Source organism: Athene cunicularia (assembly GCF_003259725.1).
Source record: "Athene cunicularia isolate RWA chromosome 9 unlocalized genomic scaffold, athCun1 chr9_part1, whole genome shotgun sequence".
NCBI classification, from domain to species: domain Eukaryota; kingdom Metazoa; phylum Chordata; class Aves; order Strigiformes; family Strigidae; genus Athene; species Athene cunicularia.
The window spans coordinates 5,923,585-5,946,727 of NW_020799110.1; the positions used below are offsets into that span (position 1 = coordinate 5,923,585).

Here is a 23,143-nt window from a genome sequence, read left to right on the forward strand (position 1 = left end):
CCCCCGACTTCAAAGCAAAAGCATCAGGTGCAGGGATGTGATCTGGGGTACAAGACTAATGTCCAGCGGCTCTCACATCAACATGGGCTCCAAAAACACCCTGCAGTGAGCGTGTCGGCAGAAATCAGCCTTTTGTTTCATATCCCCAGCCAAGGGAAAATGGTCAATGCCAACTTGAGAGACACAAGCGCTCGGCTTGTTACGAGCATTTGGTCCTTGGGGACAATAGAGGGATTCTGGTCCCAGCACTTGTGCATCCGTCAACAGCATATTAAAGTGCCCTAGTTATTCTGGAAAGACAAAAAAAACCTCAGGGGCTTCTGAGGGTAGAAAGTAGTCTATGAAGATATCAGTTCTTTTTTTAAAAAAAATAAAAATAAAAAGCTGTGATTAATTAGAGTGTTGCACCAGGCAGCTCTCAGTGGAGAAGTGGAGAGAGCAGCGAGCGCAGGCTGCAGCCCTGCCATGAAGCACTGCCATCAGCAGAGTTGAGGAAATGCCTGTTTAATTGGTTAATCAAAGAGTATTAAGTAATTGCAGATTAAACTATTTCTACATGTCCTTATCATTAATGATTTATGTAACCCAGAGTCTGAACTTGGACTGGAGAGCTGCTCTCTGGAAAATCATCAGTTCAAATGTTGTCTGATGCACTTAAATAGCTGCGATACCAAAGCATCGCTTGGTTACTTTAAAACCCTTAACCTCTCAGAAATTTCTTTTGAGTGCTTGGTAACTGCACCCCAAATCACACCACGATGGTGGGCGGCTGCACTATTATATTGTAGTGTCCCACTGTTAGGATGGCGCTACCTGGCTCCACACCAGAGGGTCTAAAATCCCTTTTTGAACACCACCTTGTAAAGCAACCTCTTAGCACTCACAGGAGCAGAGGTACAACGTGTTTTATATACGTCTGAGCTTCTCCCCACAAAACTCATGTGTCAGTGTCTTTCTCATCTCTCTGGACATGCTCAGTGGACCTTAGGGGATTTGGAGCTAGAAATTCAAGTTCTGGATGCTTAAAAAAAAAAAAAAAAAAAAAAAAAAAAAAAAAAAAAAAAAAGGAACAAAAAATCAAGGGACATTTCTACAGACATGGATCCAGAAACTTGCAGCAGGGCAGAAACAGCATAAAATATATTAAGCTCTGCCTGCTTTAAACATGAGACCTCGCTGTAGCTTGAATGGGCAGGTGGGACTCATAACCCTCCTGCAGCCCTGCTGTGTGGCACGGGGCTCTGTGCCACATTATAACTCAGCAGCAATGTTGTGCTGCCACCGATCCAAAAATAAACTTCAAACAGGCTAGAGACACATGTGAAAAGTAGGTCAGCCCCCTAAATGTCTGATTGTGTGGCAGCCTTCAGATCTCCCTGCAAATACCAGCCTGAAGGCCAGAAGATGTGATTTTGCCCTCTCTAAACCTGACTTGACTTCTCTCCAGAGAAAATAGAGCAAATACGACATTGTTTGACCATAGTATTTAAACGTGCAGCACTGAAAAACAGGTTAGCAGGTAGGAAGCCTCAGTCTGACACCTTTCTCAGCATGGGGAAAGACTTCATCACAGTAAATTTGGATACATGAACTGCACAACAAAGATTCCTGTTGGACCTGAACTGGCATCTCAAAAGCTAACAGCCAGAAAGCAGACTACACTGCTTGTCAACATGTTTTCCGAAGCTGCAAGAATACACTAAAATCCTGAGTGCTCAAATTCATGGTACTGGGGCGTAAAATCTGAGATCGTACCAAGCACCTTCTTCAGATGATCGCAACTCTCATTGCAAGCACCTATAGACACTGCTTTTATTTTTCTTCTGCCTGATTAGTAAACGTGTTAAACTTTGCAAAGATTACATCTGTAATGACGTATAAAAGAGTAGGAAGATGCTCCTTCAGGTACCTTGAAGTCGTAAGTGGCATCGGGATTTTCATCACAGGCAATGACCTCGGGGGCCATCCAGTAAGGCGTTCCAATGAAGGTGTTTCTCCTCCCCACCGTCCTGTCCAGCTGAGCGCTGACACCAAAGTCCACTGTGAATCAGAGAGACAACAGGGCATCGTAAGGGTGGAGACAAACCTGAGCAACGCTCTTCTGTTGAATGTAAAATGTTGGGTTAATTCAGACCAACTCCCCTGCCTGGTCAGGAAAGAAAGATGCGGCCACAGATGTTCCTGTTTGAGCTCTGCTGGGATCAACAGAGGTAAATCAAGGACAAACCCGATCATCTGATGTCCAGGGTTTGTATGAAACTCCGTGCCTTTTCCTCCTTGCCAGGAGGCAATGAAAAGAAATCACAGCTCTTCATACTAATGAGAAACAGGGTTAGCAACATGAATAAGCAGCAGCCTTTGTTCTATGTTTTCTCATTTGAATTAGAGCCTGCCAAATATTGGTAGAAGCCTCATTTTTCTACCTAAATACTTGCTGGAAATGGCAGAAATGCAAAAGACTTAAGGAACTGAGGGCCAAGGACAAAGGCCCATAGGGAAATGTCAAGCAGAGAGCTGCAAAATGAAGCAAAACCTGACGAAATCAAATCAGTGAGAGAATACTCTATGGTCCACTAAGTTCACTTTGTGCAACACAGTGTTGGAGATTTGCCCTCGAGAATTTCCCCTTGGAGGGGAATCTTCACCAGCATAAAGTCAAATGAGCTGATGGTACCATCTGTTAAGATGGGGTTTTATTCTGCTGTAAAGAGAGGTGTGACATGAGAAAACAAGGCTTGCACCTCACTTTACCAGTGTAAGGGATCTTTCATCACTAGCATCAATCAAGACACACAAAGGCAGCCTTGACATTGGTGCTGGACAACTAAGGATATCAGCACAACATTTGTGCTGATCTGCTGTCTTCCATATGATCATCACATGAATGCCTGGTCTTCTCCAGGGTGACTAACACCCCATATAAAATTCAAAGCAGTTCTTGCCCTCTCCAACAGGTTAGCTTGGAAAACAAGTCTAGATTCTGTCACAGTAAACTGAATGGATTCTGAGCCTGTAAAACACTATTATGAAGCTGTGGGAGAACAGCTTTTGATAATGTCTGGTGATGCACACAGGGCAACTTTCAATCTGGGGCATAAAAAAATGATCTGGATTGCTTGACCTGTATCTGATCTGAACAGAAACACCACAGCAAGTACATCTTTGCATGCAGAACTTGGCCATCAAACACTGACAGTTTAGCACACAGCACTTGGTCGGCACCCAAGGTCATGTCATTGAGGCTGGCACATGAGAAAACGGAGTGGCTCTTAGTATCCATCCCCTTTCTCCAAGTCGTTTACAAGTCGGTTTTGCTGCTTCTCTCCAGCCAGCCCACTTGCAGTTTCCAAGAGCTCTAACCCTCTCTTACCTAGTTTAACTTCTGCATTTTCCGTCAGCAATACATTCTGTCCCTTGATGTCTCGATGAATTACTTTGTGCTGGTGTAGATGACTCAAGCCCTAGAGAATTCAGAGAAAGGTTAGAGGAATCCAAGTTCAAAGCATGTTATTTTCTGACATTCCTCCTCAACCAATTATGCTCCAAAAATGAAAGATTCACAGTTGGAGTTAAGCACTTGCGAATGCTTTTGTTTATCATGTGTTCAAAAAACTGTCCTATGTCACACGCTGGGAGGACATGCCCAGCGAGCGAGACGCCCACCGACGGGCTATATGTGCCACAGTGGGTGCTCTCCGTTGCAGGAGAACCATCAATTCTATAGGGATTAAATTCAACCTTTCAGTTTCTGCAGGAACCCATATGAATCCAGATTCCTCCGTAGCTCTAGCCATATTTTCCCCCATGTACTCCCTTGCCTGAGGGAGCCATTTCTGTGGCAGAAATAATAGAATGGTTTTCTCTCCGTTCCGTACTTCCACCCCCCAGAAACTGAAGAAAACAATTCTTTTGTTATATCGGTCCAATAAACTGGACTTCAATAGACCAAAAAGCTTGTATTAAAAAAGCTACCATGCAAATACAAACATTATCACTTGCATATAACCCTATTAGAGATATAGCTCAAATGAAAAGCCTGTCTCAAAGGCTAAAGGTAAACTAGCTTTTCTGTTTTCTGTGAGCTTTTTTATTAGCTCATCAATTTCCTTCTGCAACCTACGTTTTTTATTTCGTTCATTTATTATTTCAGTTTCAAAGTAACATCCACCTATATCGCCAGCTTACAAAAAACACAGATTACTTCAAAACCTAGTTTTGCATTAGGTTTACATTTCACATTAAGCATTCATATTTGAGAAAGAAAAAAAATTTCTGCTGTCACTAGTGGTAGTTATTACTCATTTTACACTTGTTACCTTGTGGGACAACACCACGGAATAGATTATATCTGTATGGGAGCCTTTTATAGCTGTGTTATACCTGCACCTTGGTGCATTGGAGGCAAAGCAAAAATTTCACTGAATTTCAATAAATCCTTTAACAACGTGGGATCAAGCCTTGTGTTAGGAATTACAAGTGACTGTCAACATCTGAACAAAGACTGACCCACCTTCTGCAGCACAAAGGTGGAAGTCTTTCATCACCTGAAACCCTACGGAGGTCACCAACCAACTGCCCCAACGTGCGGCCAAAATGTGAGCAATGACACTTGATGGTGGCCCTGGGACATGACTCTGTGGCTGGGTTCTGACTCACTGCCAGGGAGTATTTTAAGAATACACAGAGCTCATACATTTAAAATAAGCCCGTGTAACTGTGGTTTCCTGGCACTGAAAGCAGTGTCTGCACAACAACTGATCAGCTACAGCGCCAGCATCTTCTGCACATCATGTCGGTGCAGACAGTGGCATTTGGGGTCAGCAGAGAAGTGCTGTGTCACCTCCGGACACCAGCAGCAGCCTCAGCAGCTGCGTCAGACATCTCCTTTCAGAGCTATTTGGCCTCGTTTTCTTTCATAGAATCACAGAAGCACTTAGGTTGGAAAAGACCTGTAAGATCATGGAGTCCAACCATTAACCTGACACTGCCAAGTCCACCACTAAACCATGTCCCTAAGCACCACATCTACACGTCTTTTAAATACCCCCAGGGACAGTGACTCAGCTACTTCCTGGGCAGCCTGTTCCAATGCTTGATAACCGTTTCAGTGAAGAAATTTTTCCTAATATCCAATCTAAACTTCCCTGGCATGACTTGAGGCTCTTTCCTCTTGTCCTATCATTTGAATGGCTCCTCTACAGGTTTCCTTCACAAGCCCAATATTTCTGTTTTCTCTTGAACAAAATCTCGGTTCATGAAGCAATAAATTTTAATGTCAGGCAACCATTATGATCACATCATCTGACCTCAGCTGTGCAGAATGCAAGCAAGCCTTTATTGAAGCTGCCATTTCCCAGTACATGAAATTCTGGAACAGCCCATTTTAAGACATTCCAGTCAAACATTTATCTTGTGGGTATAAAAGCTGCAGCATCCTCATTAAAGCCAGAGACATGTGGATTTAATAAAACAGAGGGTGCTTTTTAATCATGAAGATTCTTTCCACAGACTTTGTGAGCCCTCACCTTTCTGTTAATTGAAAATGTAATTTTATGTAAATAAATCTTTGCCCTATTAATACCAAAAGAAATTATATTTTTGTTAAAGGGAAAAGAGGGTTAACAGTCAGGGAACTAACAGAGCTAAAGGGCATTAAACAGGGCTTATTTATTATGCATCATACAAGCACATGAATCATTCATGCCTACTGGCACCAAAGAGGCTCCAGCCCATGGCAGCGCGGCAGCCACGAAGCCTGCAGAGCCAAAGGCTTCCCGTGTCCCCCCAAGCACCAAGTGCCATGCTCCAGCAACCCCTGACATTCAGCTCCCTCTGAACACGTACCCGTAAGATCTCTCTGCAGATGTATGCGATCCACTCCTCCTTCAAGGTGTTCCCCTTCGTGTTCTTGATGAGGTCTGTGACAGAGCCCGCGCCGCAGAACTCCATCACCAGCTGCCAAACGGAACAAAAATGTAATTACTGCAACGATACCGACGGCATCCTCCGGGCTGCCCGACCCCAGGTTAGGACCCTGATGCTGGCAACGCAGCTGTGGGGCCACCACAGTGCTAGGCAGAGCCACCAGGACATAATCTTGAACCTGTCAGCTTGTAATCCATGTGGGGTTTGTTATAAAAATGAAACAATAGAAGCCTTGAAGGCTTGAAAGGCTTGTTGCTCTCCAGAAGGTTGGGAACAAGAAGCAGGAATCAGTCCAGTGCTGAAAATCATCAGAGGAAATCAGAAACTTTGAAACCTTGGAGCCTGCTGCTACATACCCTACTTTATACTTATGATCAATGTTTAGTATGAACAGCAATACAAGCAAAACTATCTCTTTTACGTGATTCTTCAACTCTGAAAATGTGAACGCAACAAGACAGACGTTTGAAACCTTCCTACAACCTTAGAAACCAGGTATACCTTTCATTTTTATTTTTTTTTTTTTTTTTTTAATTTTTTAACCAGAAGATCTTTGGTTTTGATCACTTTTTTGAGCAGGAAACCTTCCTTGAGGAGAAGCTTGCCATGCAGCTTCATGCCTCCTGGGAGAGAGCTGGTGTCCTGCTGCTCAGGTTGGTTCAAATGAGACTGGGCACCACCACTTGCACCACTTCCAAAGTTTCATAAATTCAAATATAGAAGTACAATGATCTAACCCAGGGCCAAACTTAATCCTGTCATTGAGTAACTGTGAAATAAACCTTATAAAAATAGCACGGGATGTGTGTCTGCCTCCCAGGGGCATCACGGATCCCCAGGGCATCCAGGAGCCATCAGTGTGCTCCAGAAAGCCAGCACAGCCCGTGTATGCAACGAGCCTCCTCCAAGACTGTGCAGATGTGAAACCATGTTTTCCAGTTACATCAGTGTTTTACTAAAAGACATTCTCTTACAAGTTGTGCCTTGCCAGATTCTTCAATGTGTATGCTTAAAGTTTCTTATCACATGAAGCTCACATGGCATTTAATGTTCTCCAAGCAAGTGACATCACTTTATTAAAAGCACAGGCCAAGAGGAGGAGAGAAAGGAACTGCAAAAGGGTTACTGCTAAGCTAACTGCTCAAATGCAGTCATTTAAAAGATGAACATAAATAAACGATCATAAAATCCAGGCATAGTACTGCTACAAACCTTCAGATTAAATAAAATACTTGGGCAGACTATACCTTAAGTTGGCTTTGACCATACTCCTATTTTTATTTTGATATCGTTTCTCTTCTCTTCCTAAATGGACAGCTGAAAAATTCTTTGTATATCCCTCTTATGTCAGGAAACCGGCTTCAAGAAATAAATGTGTGGCTAGTGAAAGCCTTTGCCCTGCACAAAGGTAAGGAACACCCCAGCAGCCCAGCAATCCAGCTGGGTCACTGGGACACGGCCTAAGTCATGGGTTACTCATTGCTCACCAAATGAGGAATCATGGAGCAACTGGTTTCAAAGTCCCTTTTCTTCACTTTCTTCCCTTTGAACAATTGACATGTGGGGAAATCAGTGCCTGCATGTGCTTCTGATTAAATGAACATTTGGGATATCATGGCAGCAAGCTTGGAAAGGAAAACCCTGGATGGCTGAGACAGCCACAAACACTTTCCAACCCAAGAGGCTGCCCTCCCCAGTCCCTTTCCATGGGAACTCATCCACAGGCTCTCACCTAGGGTTTGGAGCAGGAGGAAGAGGAAGGGCATGATCCTATGTATGGCAATCACAATCTTAGAAGAAAATGGAAGAAATCCCATTAAAAGTACACAGTGCATCCATTAATTTGCCAGATTATCTTTACGAAGCTGGCAGTTCACTCGGTCCGCTACTCTGCCCTTGATTTCCACAGAGCAAAGATTAATTTTGCACCAGCTGGTGAATAATACGGCCACCTGCTGATGTATCCCAAATCTGTAATTGTGAAATCTCCTGGAGATTAAAGAAAAAAAAAAACAAAGAGAGGGAAAGAGAAACTCCCAGGGGGAGTGTTTCCAACTCAGCTTTTAAAGAGCTGCACAGTCCCGTAACATCCATAGGAAAATATCCAGCCCCAGCAGATCTCTGGCAGTAGCAGCAGGCTCCAGGCCCAGCTGGGCAGGGGCCAAGGGGGCTCAGCAGTGTGCACGTGCTGCTAACAGCAAGGCTCTTCCCGAAAGCTCTGCCACGAGTTCTCCAAGAAAACAAGCAGCAGAAAGATGATGAGTCTGCCTGAGCATCTCTGTCCCCACTGGAGAGCTGATGGATGCTCGATGTGATAAACTGCCATTTCCAGAAGGTTTGGATGGAATGGGAGGAAAGCTGGCTGCTGTGGCACTTAAGATTTTATAGTTTCCTTTGCTCCTCAGATGGAAGGATGCTGCAGAAGTCACAACTACAACTCACACAATGCAGCCTCCAAAGGGAGGAAGCGGAGATGATGACTAAGGCGTCACACCAACAGGCCAGGTGAGACCTCACCCACATTGTGTGTCCTCCTGGGTGATGGAGCCCAAGAGCAATAAATGCACACTGGAGCAGGGAGAGGAAGAAAATGAGGTCTTCTCAGAGGACCTAAGGACTTGTTCAGCCAGCCAGGGGATGGATGGCTATGGGATATGAGTGTATACTGTCAACAGTACGGAATGGTAAGCACCAGAGAGGGAGAAGAACAAGGTAGATATGGGCATATTATCCATATATCAGCACCCTACAGGTATAATTAGGTTGGAAACCAAAAAACATCCTTCCAGGAGAAAAGGGAACAAAAGTTCCAGCTGATTTTAGGGCAGAGCTTAGTATACTGAGGAAAGACTTCAAATGGCACTTATACTAAGATACCTTCTTATGTCCCACACCTCTAGGCGAGTGCTTTGCCCTGCACACACTTGCATCATTACTGATCTTGTTAAAAGATGAAGTCATGATGGGGTAAGACAATAAACATGAAATGAAGATTGAATTTCTTTAACCATAATTAAAATTATCATCAAGATGGGCTAAAGGTAAGATTATCTTCTGAAATTCAATTTGCAAGGCCATTTATTGAGGAAGTATTTTTAAACACAGTTCATTTAGCATTTACTCACCTCTTATATCAGAGTGACAGCAAACTTCATAAACAAGGCAAATTCAGAAGCAGCAGCTGTAAATCTCTGTGTCCTGCTGTCTCATGGATTTTTTTGTTTAAAAAGCCTTTGCAGCTTTCAAATCAACCACCACCTTCCCCAGTTTGGGAATGGCCGGTAAGAGCTCTGCTCCCATCACCACTGTACATTACCTGGAAGTGCTCAAACTAGAGCATCTCCAGTCAGAAACCCCAATCCAGCTGATGGTGAACTGCTCCAGATTGTACAGAGGAACCCCCCTAAAATAATTCAAATTCTTTATTCTGCAATGTGTTCCAATTCCTCACTCCAGGAACAATCTGACTTCACTTTTTTAAGTTACAGAAGACAAACACGCAACACCCCCAGGCAAAACGCTGCTGGAAATCCTTCTTGCTGTGTGTGTAAACAGAATCCAGGTGCAATGAAGTCGCATCCGCACAGGCCACCCAGGCCTGGCTCCCTTGCAAAAGGGCCCCTCACACACATCGTGGCACCTAGAGCCAGTGATGGAGCAGTAAAAACTGCCGAGACATTCATGTGGTGCAGCAGCAGAAAAGCTGATGGCCATTTTGGAAACAGAAACAGTCATCAAATTGGTGGGTTTTTTATATATATATATATATATATATATATATATATATTTTTTTTAAATATATATATTATATATATATATATATATTATATATATCAACTCCTAAAGAATACTTATATATATAAAATAATTTGTAGGAATATAAGCACAGGTTTTAATTGCCTGGGTGGGTGCCTGGGTGGGAGCAGCGGGGCCAGCACTGCTCGGCTCTCCCCTCTTCCATGGCAGCATGGAACTGCTCTTGCACATGTTCATAAATAAATGACTTGCCTGGCTGCGCCCTGCCTGCACCTCCCTGCACTTTGGGGCCAGCCAAGCAGTTTGTTCCCCTTGGGGAGCCGGCGGGCAGCTGCAGCCACGGGTCCTGAGCAGGCTGAAAGCTTTGGGCTTAGGGATGGCAGTGAAAGGAGCTGGGCTCACAGTCTTGCAGTGTTTACAGCACTGACATCGTTTTGAAGAGGAGTGAGAATGAAATAGCGTTGGCTTACTCAGCCAGACAGCAGCAGAAAAGCTTGTGCTAACCCCAGGCTCTCGGCTGGGGGCTGGAGGAGCAGTGCCGCTCCCCCCGCACCTCCCTGGGACTCCAGAGCTTGGAGGGACTAGAAAGAATTACAGCTCAACCGAAAACTGTCCTCTTTCAAATGTTTAATGATTTAATTCCTCTGACACGAAGTATCAGCAACTGCCAAAAAAAATTCTTCAGTGCCTATAAGCAGAATAAGAGCAATCCTGCTCTGAGCTGCACAGGTGCAACCAGTGCTTCAATGCCTTGTGCTCCATTTTCAGTGGAGCCTTGCTGCCCTGTTTTTGCTCTCCAGATCCCCGCTGTGACTCAGTTCATACCACCCTGCAGCAATTCAGTGGGCTCCTACAGCTCAACACGGTGAAAAATCACGTTGCAACTACGCGGTGACAGCCCTGAGCATTGCACAGCTGCAGCGGTGCCATCCTGACTTAGCCTCTTGTCCTACATCACCCTGGTTCATTCTTCCCTAAAATTGCCCTAGATTACCGGCTGCAGAGGACGCACCGGGGGCCACCGCATCGTGCTTGCCACAAGCAGGTATTTGGCAACCTGCCTATTAGGGATTTTTTCCCCCTTTCGTGCCAGATGCAGCTCCGGGCGCAGGCAGGGTTGCCATGGCAGCCATCCATCAGCAGCCAGCGCTGCTGGATCTCGGGGACCACAGCGGGTGAGCTCTGCCCTGGGTGGGTTCTGCCCGGGGCTGCCACCAGCCCCCTGCTCTGCAGCCCTGCCTCTGCCTGCCACCCATGCATGGTAGGGCTTCTCCAGTCATGGTTTCAGTGGTCCATGGATGGCAAGGGCAGATGACAAACATCCCACTGAGTGGCATCCCTGTCACCCTGTGGATGTACACAGTGTGTTAACATAGGGGAATGAAGCAGGGAGCCTGCAGCCTCCAGCAGCCATAGGGGAGAGGGATGTGCTAGGGATAGGGGAGTGGCCTTTGGGATGGGGTCACCTCCCCCATTGAGTTCACACTGCCTAATGAATGCCCCATCTTCCATCGCCAAAAAAAAGAAACCACCAAAATATCTCAAAACAACCTCCCTGGGTTATGTGCAGCCTGGTAACCCATACCATAGATCTGAGGTGAACAAGGGGCATGAGTTTCATTCCAAGAAGCAGCAGTTAATTGATTAACTGGGTCCTCACCGTCTCCTGGTCATTTCCCCGGTTTCTGAAGCCCACCCTCTCTTTGCCCCCTTGCACCACAGGGTCCCCCAGCTATGACCCCATTGTCTTAGTTAGATACAGGCACAATCCCTCCCAAAGGCCCACAGCACCCCCAGAAAGCAACACTTTACTCAATATAGAAATAAGCCTACCTCTTACTTTATTTTTTTTTTAATGTTCTGGGTTGCCCCTATGACTTTTACTTCTTTTTTTCCCCCCAGTGTATCAGATTTGTGATGCACATCTCCATTGTAATCTGCTAAACTCTCCTCCATGCAGCTCTTTAATTTCAGGAAAACCCAGTTGTTCCGTAAGCTCGTCTTTCAGGGCAAGGAGCTGCTATCGAATGGAGCAGCAGCACCGAAAGACCTGCTCATCACCGCGGCAGAAACGATGACAATACTTCATGTCAGAAGCCTGCCGCATTTCCAAGAGATCTTAATCTCCACTCAAAGAGCTCCCTGTTTTTTATTTCCGTATCAGCCTCCTGAATGTCGATAAAAAGAATTACTTGGGCATTATCAGAAACCGTTTTATTTCAACAAAGGGCCAATGAAAAATAAACAAGCCTTTATCTGTGCAGCAAGACTGATAGAGTTCGCACAAGTCCTAATTCAATCAGATCCTGAAACAACAGCGATTTAACACAGCGACACCAGCACACCTCTCCTCCACGGCCAGGGAGCTTTCCTGTGAATACCTCCACCAGCACCAGCACCGGGCACGGACTTAAAAAAACCTCACACCCCAGCACTCTTCAGTACAAGAAAAGCAGCTTTTACAAAATTTATTTTCACTAGTCCATGAGAAAGGCCCCAAAATTGAGAGGACAAGTAACAGTCTCAAGGGGAATTTAGATTATCTAGTCTAGCCTTTCCCAGGGGCCAAGAGACAAGCAGCAAGGCTGGGTGATAAACACCACCTCCCCTTGCACGGCTGGGTGACCCACGGGGAAAACCCCTCCTGACTTCGGGCATCTGGAGGCGATACAGCACATACAGCATCCGCTGCCGTTTCAGGATGATGGGGACTGATGAAAGAGCCTCTCAATTCAAGGAGTCTTCTACTGAGCTTTCCTTTTTGGAAGTCTGGGCTGCTCTGAATGGGCAAATAATTTAAAAAACATTATTATTTAACACACTTGTATATGCCAGGAGCTCTCTGCACTGGAACGGGAGGAAAGTAAAAAAAACAAACCCTCTTTCCTGGTCAGATGATGTTGCATAAAGGCACTGAGCAGAGCCCAGATCCAGGGCGGGCTTCTCTCGCTATTGAGGGCTTTGGCACACAGTTGGTGGGGCTTTTTTTCCCCCCCAGGACACTCCAGCAGCACAAGGGAAAACGTTGTGGGTTGGTTTTCTATTTTACTTTTTGTTTTTAAACAGATTATAAACCAGCTAAAGCCAAATGGAATTTCATGGGATGAAAAGGCATTTCTCAGCTTGACAGCTTTCTCCTCGCTGAATCCCAGGCCAGCTGCAAAGAACATGTTTTTTAAGAGTTCCCACCAAAAATAACCCCAACACCCAAGTAAGGAAAGCCTCTGGAGTTCAAGCCTCCAAGTCTTCCCAATAATTCAGTGTACCAGAAAGTCTCGGGTAACGAAGCAGCACAGAAGGCCATCAGCTCCATTTTTGTCCCAGGTGACAAGGAGGAATGTCCTCCAAACCCCCCTGGTTCCCACAGCCATGCTCTGGATGCTCTGGCATGTGGACAAGGGGCAAACAGCTGAAGCTACTGAACCTTTTGCTAAAATAAAGCCTAGATTATATGGAAACTAAAGGAAAGAGCATTCTGCTGCTCTTCAGCATATCCATGGCCTCGCAGAGGAACCATGGTTATTTGTTATCCCTGAAAAATTAGGCTCTAGCAATCTTGTTCAGGCACAGAAAAACTTTGGAAACCACCTGCGGATAACCCAGAACTGACTGGATTTTCAAGATTATAAGGAAATGCATGCTATTTAGACTACAGGACAATATCCAGGTCATTATATTTAAGGTAACTCAAAGCTACCCTTCCTTTCAACACTGCCCTAACGAAAGCAGGGTGTCAAACTGCCCGTCAGATGCCCACGGGTGCTGCAGGCTCTTGATCCACAGACTCAGATTAACACAGCCGAGCTCAGAATACAGCACAGTAACTTTAATGAATTTTCATCCCTCTTGCAGCAGCGCACGGAGCCCCAGCCTGCGGTGCCTGCTGCCCTGTCTGGCCCTCATGAGCATCAGCTGCCAACGGGGAGGTGGACTCCGATGTTCTGGCTGTCTATGGAGACAGACAGCAGATTTAAACTCTATCCTCCCCGATTTGGGAATGGTGAATTTATAAATGAGAAGCCACTGACAAGGGAAGCAGCAGGAGGCGGCAGACAAGGATTTATGGAGAAGCAAAGCATCTTGCAGCCCTTCAGCAACATGAGGCATCTTCACTGAACTGGCTGAACCACCACAGACCTTCCTGCCCTCCCTTTGCCATCCCCCTCCTCTTTATTTGCCTGCACTGGCTCCATGAAACATTAAACACAAGAAGCAATGCCGAGAGCTGGCAGGAATCGTGCATGCCCAGCATCCCCCCCGCAGCCTCCATCTTCCCAGCAACACTGCTGGCTCCCTCCAACCTTTTTTATAAATGCATTTATCTTCATAGGACAGAATCATTCACAACTGAATATTGTAACAAAGATGTCATTAATATCAATTCATAATAAAAATGTTTTTATCAGTCTGCAAAGATTTTATGTCAAAAATGGAGAAGCGTTTTGCGATGCAGGAAGAGCCTTTTCAAAGCCATGACTTTAAAAAAGATGGGTGCAAAGTAAGGCTTTTTGTGCAATACAGGTCATGGTAAAAGGACAACACGTAATAAATAATTTGTGTCAAAACCCAGTTATTTAAAAGAAAAGAAAGCAACCTACCCAGAGCTGATCATCCATTCCTGGTGGGTTCTTTTTAATAAAAGCACCATAATATGTAGCAATATTTCGGTGGTGAGAATACTTCTTCAGCATATTAATTTCTTGTTTGATCTCTTCCTCTTCATCCTGGGATGAGGCAAAAAAGAAAAGAAAAACAAAACCAGAGGCACTAAGAGGCTGCACTTCACAGGCTCCCAGTTCTCTCTGTACGTGGGTGAACTTCCGAGCACGCCACTTCTGACCAACCTTGCCCAAGTTTCCTTGCACCATTTTTTGCAGCCACTTTCTGCAGTGGAGCCCTGGGAGCCTGAGGTCTGAATTGGAGACTAATGTGTTGGGCTTGTTAAGCAAAAAGCTAAGGAGAAAACACGTGCTTTGCCATGCTCCCTGTTACATTTTTGAACCCTGAACTGGAGAGATTGCCAGGCAGTGTGGAAATCAGGACATCTAACAGTCCAGATCACAACATCTCCTCCAGAACAGGATCCTGAAGGTGCTGGCAGAGTTTAAGGTGGGCAGCAGTCCTCTCAACGGTTTAATGATTCCCCCATCCCCATGTGCTGCTTCAAACCCTGCAGCACGGGTGGGAGCAGGGAGCGAGCCCCAGGAAGCTCCTGAGCAGCTGAGTATCCACAGCCCTAAGTACCAACCAGGAGAGGCTGGCCAAGCAAAGTCAGGTCTGGCCAGGAGCTGAGCCCTCGCACGGAGACATGCTCTCCAGCCAGAGGTGCATCAGTGCCAAGCTTTGGCATCACAGCCAAATTACACGATTTCAGCAAATTAGCATTCCTCCACCTTTTTAAACTAATTCCTTTATAATTCATAACATAATTTACATCAGTCTCGCATTGCTCTGAAGCTCAACCATCCTTGCGTTACCCCAGTAATGCATCAGCACACCCTCCGTAACCCATCAAAGGCCCAAGAAGACGGATTTCTAGAAACCACTGCATGGCAGAAGAGCTCCTGCACTGTGCATCCGTCCCAGCCATCCGACACACCGCTCCTGCCCACTGTGCAAGCAGCACAAGACATCTGGGGACACTGGGTGTTACTGGTGGCACAGTAGCACCATGCAGGGAGCAGGCAGACACTGCCTGTCCTCAAACTCTCTGCCAGACTAACTCGGTCCTGATGACAAGCACCATTCCCGGGGACTGTCACACCCCTCTCTGTCCTGTCTGCAAAAGAGCAAGAGATGAAGCAGCCAAGACAGGGGAACTGCACCAGTGTCTGTTCTGATGTCCTACTCTTTGCTTTCATGACCATCAAACATGCTCTGGTTTTATTTTAAGCTGACCGAATTCCAGCCTGCTGTAATTCCACGGGCTGTGGAGCAGCAGTTCACACCTTGATGTCGATGAGCTTTATTATAAAAGGACCAGAAGGGCTGTTGCTTCTTTATTCTTCTTTATTACACTTGTGTCCCTCACCTGCTTCATCCTGACTTCAGTTTTACAAATGGCCAAAGGACAAGGCACCCCGGCAAACAGCAAGGCTGCAGGAGCAGCTCTTCTTGAAGAGCAATGCTCCCTGACCAGGGGTCACACAACATGGGCAGAAACATGGCTTTCTTCCCAAACTACCATGGGCAGTGATGCAATGGCTACCGTCTTCCAGAGAGAATTCAGGGAAGAACAGTGAAAAGGATGACAGGAGGAACAAATAAAAGAAGTAGCTAAGGGGAGCTTGTATAAGCAACTTCTGATTTTCTCTTTAGTAAGAAAGAACATGGGGAGCGTAAGTAGCAAAGAGGATGAGGAACGGGCCCAAACGTTTCAAGGAAAACTCAGGGACTATTCTGGAAGACCTTTATCACCTCTTTCTCTCAAGCAGTCAACACAACTTTTCTTGTTTTCATTTGCCTGGGAAACCAGGGAATATAAAACTTAGTTTATCAGGCCCCAGAGATTTTTTTTTTTTTTTCTAAAGCCCTTTGCAACAACAAAAGTAGCTGGATGCTCAGTGGTGCTGGGAGCAAGGAGGAGCGGGCAGCGCAAAACTACATCAGCTTCCTTGAGTACCACCAGCCAGCTCTTCATTTGTCCCGCACTCCACACCTCTACAGGGAAAAATGGAGATAAGCCACAAGGACACTTAAGTACTCAAAATGGGGGGGAAAAAAAATCTGAAACATGAGAGCTGTGGATGGAGCCTGAGGACATGTCTGCATGGCCAAGCTCAGGCGTCTCCATCCCAACCTCCTGCTCCAAGCAGGACTATTGCCAGCAGTCACCACCAGCAAATCCAGTGAGGAAGGGAAGAAAAAGGAATTATCATAGCAAGCTGCTGTAAGTACTCCAACCCCAAGACCAACAAAACCCAAAGACCAGATTTTGCTGCCACACTTTGCTTCCATCAATCAATTCTGTTACATCAATCACTGGAAGTAGGTCATGCAGCCTACAGCAGGACAAGCCCCTGGAAAATGAATCCAAATTCTTAATTCAGAGATAGTGGCTGCCCAAACTGATCAAGTGTTGTAATGTGAGGGTCTCTGTGCTGCAATCATCCCTAACAAATAATTAGCAAAAGTGCAGATGAGTTAAACAAAGCAGCAGCATCAAAGACTTTGGGTGTTTAATACAAGGCACATGGTTGGGATGAGATGCTGTCTGGGAGCTCATTTAAAATATGGGGACTTTACACTCCAAAAACTTCCTCCCTGAAACTGCAGATGGCTATGGCTGGGATGACCACACTAGTCCTGTTCTCTGTAGGCTTCTGAAAGACACGCTGTCATGGGGAATATCCTGGGAAAAACAGTGGGATGGAAGATCTGGATAAAACGAAGCAGTGGCAGGAACTGGTGCATGTCAGGAGGTGGTGAAGGACTGGAGTGGACATGTTTGGGTTTTCACCAGCAGCCTTCACACCAAGCCTGGACCGGGTCCCAGACACGGCTGTTCGCATGATTCAGGGACCAGCTTCAGAAATTGCATTTAGAAGTGATTCCCGGGACCATTCCTGCGGTGGCTGGAAGATTTGGCTCTAGATCTGACTTCAGCATCGACAGCTATGAAGCACAGTCAGCCCCCTACCATGTCACAGGTTTGCTCTGTCTTCGCTTCGCCCATCTTACAGGGCAGTGGCATCCCTTCAGAGGACAAGGAGGTCTCACCTCTGCACCTCAGCTGATCCTGCTACCCCCTGCGAGATAGCTGCTTCTCCATTCACCCAATATTGGGGTCACCTGAGGCTGAGAAGCCACCACAGGGGATATTCAGTGGGGTAGAAGAAGTAGAAGAGAGCAGAAGTGCAGTTAGAGGTTTGGGTTTTGGTTTTGTTTTGGGCTTTTTTTTTGTACAAGGACCAACTTTAAAAGTTTGTGCATTATACATTAGAAGAATACCTAACATTTTAATATGGCTAACAGTAGCTTAAGGGGAAAATAATTAAACTTTCAAACAACACATCCCATGCCAAGTATCTGACCTACTACCTTGGACATTCAGAGACTCTGCTTTGGAAAGTAAAGGTTTAGATCAGGGACATCTACCTAAAGGTGTGGCTGAAAATATTAGTTATTGGGCAGGATCAAATTTGGTGTCCTTTTCTCCAACATCTTTTTTTTGCTTGGAAGTGATGATATTTAAAATACACTGAACTAAGTGTGGACTCAAATTTAAGGCCCTATTTGGCCTCAAAGTAATATTCTGATTTCTCAGCTTACACCTGTTGTAACCTCAGACTTCACCCCACGGGAATCTCACTGCTATTTGTGCCATGGGGTGATGTTTGGTGGGTCTGCCCATTCCCTTCGAGCCTGCTCCTCATGAGAACTAGATAAATGGCACTTTTAGATATTGCAAGTAAACAGAAACAAATCTCATTCACATTTACAGACTTATTTCCATGCATCATTTCACCTGTTAGCACAAAAAAACCAACCTGGCTGAAGGTCCTGTAGATATTAATACCACACCACAACATCTAAGGTATTTCAAAATATACTCCTGAGGACAGCTGACTGCTTTCACAGCAAGTCAATTCTATATGCACTGAGCTCCTGAAAGCTAATTAAAAACATGAATTCAAAAAAATAAGGTGGGTAGACTGGGATCGAGTCCTAAATTTTGAAATGTTATTCCAGTTAAAAAAAAAAAAAAAAAGAAGACAAAACATAACAAAACACATTCTCACTCCCAAATCTGGCATTGTTTATGTAGGCAGGAACTTTGGGAGGTATAATACTGCACTTAAAAAAATTTATTCAAGAAAAAGCATTTTCATGTCGTCCTCCTAAATGCATCTCTTTAGGTTTTTAGTTTTTTTTCTTTTGTGGCCATGGAGAAATGGTGAAATGTTTTTTTTTTCCCCTAAAGCCTGTTATTCATTTAATAACTTGTAAATTCTTAGTTCTCTTAGTCTGATACCAGTTTCAAAAGAGTCACGTTTCTGAGACCAGGGTGATGTATTTTTTCCTCTTTATCAGTAGGAGGCACAGGAATAATTTAACTTGCTTAGTAAAGTTATTCATAACAATACCTGCACATAGTTTGGTGAATAAAAGCTTTCCAGGGAAAAACATGGATTTGGAGAAACTGAAATGTGTTATGAATACACGATCATTTTGCTACAATTTTCTTCAGACTTTATTAATGCATTCAAAGGAGCCACTGCTGGAACTGGATGTTGCTTTGTTTCAGCACAAAATTACTTAATCTCCAAAACTCTTCCAGATTTATTTTGCTCTCATGCGTTTATTAAAACCAAAACCTCTTAATGGCACATTTCACATTAAGGCAAAGGGGATCTGCTTCCCAGAACACAAGCCTTCCGCCAACCCCCACACGTTATCACACCCCATCCCCTTCCCCCTCTTATCTGTAATTTAAGGATGCAGAAGGAGAAGGATACATTACCCCGGTGACGTCCATAACCTTAATAGCAGCAAGCTGGCCTGTTTTAACATGACGACCCTGCAAAAGAAAAGGGAGAAGTTTGTTTGTTTTGCTTGGTGGCAATATTTCCCTCACAGGGAACAATATCCTTAAACAATCTCCTTGTCCTGGCACCATCCACACTTTTTTTTTTTTTTTTTTTTTTCAAGAGCATCTAGAGCATCTTCACAGCAGCCATGATGGGAAAGCAATTCCCTCCCCTTCCTCCTGCCATTAAAATTAATTAGTAAAGGGCCTTCAATGCTGTATTTTCCTGGCAAACAAGTGCTGGAAATATCCTTTAATGCTCAGCCATGCAAAAGAAAAAAAACAAAACAGCTCAGGGCTTCTCCTGAGCACAGAGCACGACTCGGCTGGAAATGGTCTGCTGGAGCAGTGATGATGGAAACGTGCTGGCTGGGGTACCCACAGGGCACTGGCTTTGGTCCCCTCGTGTCTGAGCCCTGGCTCTCACAGACCTGGGGACACACCAGGGACTCCTAGCCTGCAGGGTGCTGCTTTAACCACTAATTTATATATTTATTGTGCAAAAGTCTTGGTTAGCAGGCTAGAGAGGTTTTTAAAATCAGATTTTCTTCTCGGCTATGGGAGCGGCCCTCTCTTCAGCACTGGCACAAGCGGGGAGTGTGCATCTAGAGGAGATGCTCAAGAGCCAGGGCAGAAATAGAAGCCCCTTGACACACGTGGCCTCTTCGGTTTTCAGCAACTGAAAAATTAGCAAATCGCTGCAATGAACTGCTTGTTGCATAGTGCTCGACTGCATTAATCTTCATGGAAAAATGCCTGGAAGTGATGGGGAAAACTATAAAAGAGCCCAGACTCTTGATGGGGTCTTAAAACCAGCACAACTGTTATCAAGCAAGCCAATTCCCAGCCTCTCCTCCTACCCAAGAAACATCACCCAACATCACATCAAATTTGCTCATATCAAATCCTTCCCCCCTCACCATTTGAGGGCATGTGCTCTGCTCACAAACCACACAGAGTCAGAGGAAAAGATGCTGCTTCTCCAGGAAAACCAGTAGACACAGATCCTGGCAGGAGAGCTGGGAGACAAAGGGAAGCATCCCTATTTCCCAGTCACTTCTTACTATGGGAGCAGCCTAAGGCCCCATCTGATACAGTGAACAGCAGCTGCATTGATAATTACACCATTGATAAAGACACCAAGGACACAACGAGGAGCAGAGACTGAGAGGAGTGAAGCTGCAGCATGGCAGAAACAGGGGAAAATATGAGCTTTTCCTAAATTACAGGCTTCTCCGCCCCCCCACCAGAGTGCTTGTTGATGAGCTGGGGTTTGTGCCCAGGTTTCCCAGCCCTCCTGCAGGTTAGAGATGGTCTTTCACACCATCTCACCTCCAGCAGAGGTGAGAACCCTAGATTGTCAGACACGGGGACCTCTTCCTGGCCCTTCAGATTTCCAGGCACGGCGCTGGGGAGCAAACCCACGTGCCGGCTGCAGAGCAAGGCAGCAGCATCCTCTCCAAATTTATGACTTCACCAGGAAGCCAATTCACCCAACAGGACTCCTCGCTCATTTATTAACACAATTTATATGTCCCAAGCAACTGTGTGTTCTAACAACGGAAAAAGAGCTTTATTTCAAAATGTGCAACAGAAAAAATAATAAAGTGCACCAGGCTGCAGCTGAAGCATCCCCTGGATGCAGCCATTGAGAAGGAGGGGCACGTCGCTAGGTACCATCTATTTAGACATAGAACTGTAAAAACAAATCCTCCCCTTCCTAAATTCATCCTTGTTTGCTTGGCCAGGAAGCCCCGACACGTACCAACTCTTTAATTAAAGCCAACAGAGCATCAGCAGGGGATTTACTTGGATACCACCACAGCACACTGCATCTTCCATCAAAGGGAGCAGGAAGATGGGGAAGCAAATTGGGGCATTTCAAGCCATGCATACCCCCCTTCATCTGACATATCACCACCTCATTTTGTGTTTTAAGGAGATGCCCCAGCCGTGCTGTGGTGGAGTGCCACTTCCTACCTCCAGTACCTGCCAAGGGGAAGAGGAGCCCTACGTGCCCCCACCATCCTTCTCCCAGGGATCTGCCACTGCCTCATCCACCTCCCAAGGATTTCAAGATGAAGTTAAGAATTTAATATTGTGTAAGCATTTACCAAAACAAAATAAACCACTTTGAAACATATGTTAATGTAAACCATGAGGGATACTTAGTCATGCAAAAATCAGGTGAAGTAGAACCAATATGTATTTAGCCTAGGATGTTATAATAGAGATTTGCTTCTCGTATAGTTTGTTCATAGCAATGGATTGTGGAGCTTCCTCATGACAGATTTTTCACCTCTGTCCAGTGAAACCGGGTGTTTCCTCACCAGTTAACTGTCTCTTTTAATTCAACATACCTAGTGCTCAGCATTGATGCCTGCAGTGAAACCATCATATATAGTTTAGCAAAACCAGCTGATTTTCACCCTACTGCAGGTGTTCTCGATTTTGCAGTACAGACACAGACAGGTTGGAGAAAGACACTGAGAACTGAAAGTGATAGATGCAATAAAGGAATAAAATTAGCATCCGACCTGTACACGTTAAGAGATGTCACAGCAGCAATAAACCCTTTCGACAGCAGAAGCAAGCGCCCGTGCCCAAAAGTTGGAAGCAAGACCAGGAGTAGCCATGCCCCTGAAGTTTCTCCAAAGCATCCAGCTGGACTGGGCAGTAGCTCCATTTCTGCCACAGCCAAAGCAAACTGAAATTGTTAATTAATAAGTGGCGAGTGCTAAATTGTCCAGTGTGAATACTGCGCTGCTGTAAGGAAGCTACAAATGGGGACTGGGGTAGGAAGACCAAGAAAAGCACCAGAAAGCCCCTGTTGCAGTGCTTTTACCTCCTGTGTGTCCTCCACCCATCAAAACTTGCTGGCTTTTTCCTTTACACCATTTCCACAGCAGAGGCCTCCACTAGAAAACTACACAATGACAGAGCCCAACTCCTGCTCCTGGGGTCACTTCTGTTCCACCAACAGCAGACACGTGTGTTAAAACAGGTAAAACTGCATGTGCCTTCATCGAAGTTCAACAGAAAATTCCCTGCTTTTCTAAGATTTCCCCTTTTTGGTGACCCCACGCTTGGGAGCTCACCCTGGGAATGCTGTAGAGGGTGCAGCAGTCCAGAGGTAAAGTCTTCAGAAGGATGAGACCCTTCCAGGGTAAGGCAATCACTTCTGAGCCTTCATATCACACCACCACCACCATTTTTGGTGATAAGAGCAAAGGAAGCCAAAGGGGAATATCAATCATTGAAGCCACCCTTGCTTCCCGTGTGCTCCTCGCATCCTGCCTGCTTAACACTCTAGGCCAACAGCCCTTGGTCGTCTGCCTGGAGAAAAGGAGCTGATCTGCTCTTTAGCAATCTGTACCATTTCGTCTTCTCGCCTTCTTTGGCTCCTGGCATTGTTCAGGATTTTTCCACTTGTTGGTGGCGGGTGAGCTGCTTCCAGCTGCTTGTATGTAGGAGTGAGAGATGCAAGAGGACCAGCATCCTCCCAGAGCTCAAGCTGCCACGACATCCCGGCATCCCACCACCAGCCCCACCCTGCCACTGGGCTCAAACTCCTGCATGACATTGCCTTTGCTTCAGACATAAGCATGGGTTTACCCCTCTCCTTCCCTGCTCACGTAGGGCAGTGACTGAACCCCTCAGAAGCTGAAGGAGAGGAAGGAGGAGATCTCCAGGAGGCGCTCTCACCGCCCCATGTTGGCTGTTCACAGGGAGAACCGCAGGAACACTGCCAGCATCACCTGAGGTACTGCTCCCAGAGGTCTCAAATACACAAATATCCTCCAACACCTCCCCGCTCTTCTCCCCAAAACAGGTTTTGCATCTGGCTACGTGACATCCTGGCTGAATAGCAAGATCTGCTTCCATCATCATAAATTCAGCACCGTTACAGATGCCGTGATGGCTGTGACCGTG

At 45.6% G+C, this 23,143-nt stretch overlaps 1 protein-coding gene across 9 annotated transcripts in view; it reads right to left on the reverse strand.

The window, feature by feature from the left end:
• TNIK (TRAF2 and NCK interacting kinase) overlaps positions 1-23,143 on the reverse strand; it is a 134,760-nt gene that overhangs the window by 58,584 nt on the left and 53,033 nt on the right. For all 9 annotated transcript variants that reach the window (XM_026854564.1, XM_026854563.1, XM_026854559.1 and 6 more), the window contains exons 2-6: positions 19,145-19,201; positions 14,280-14,405; positions 5,845-5,955; positions 3,371-3,461; positions 1,910-2,040 (exon numbers count right to left, since the gene is read on the reverse strand). In XM_026854564.1, coding sequence (XP_026710365.1) covers positions 1,910-2,040; positions 3,371-3,461; positions 5,845-5,955; positions 14,280-14,405; positions 19,145-19,159 — 474 coding nt within the window. In that variant the 5' untranslated portion in view covers positions 19,160-19,201. The remainder of the gene's footprint in view (positions 1-1,909; positions 2,041-3,370; positions 3,462-5,844; positions 5,956-14,279; positions 14,406-19,144; positions 19,202-23,143) is intronic.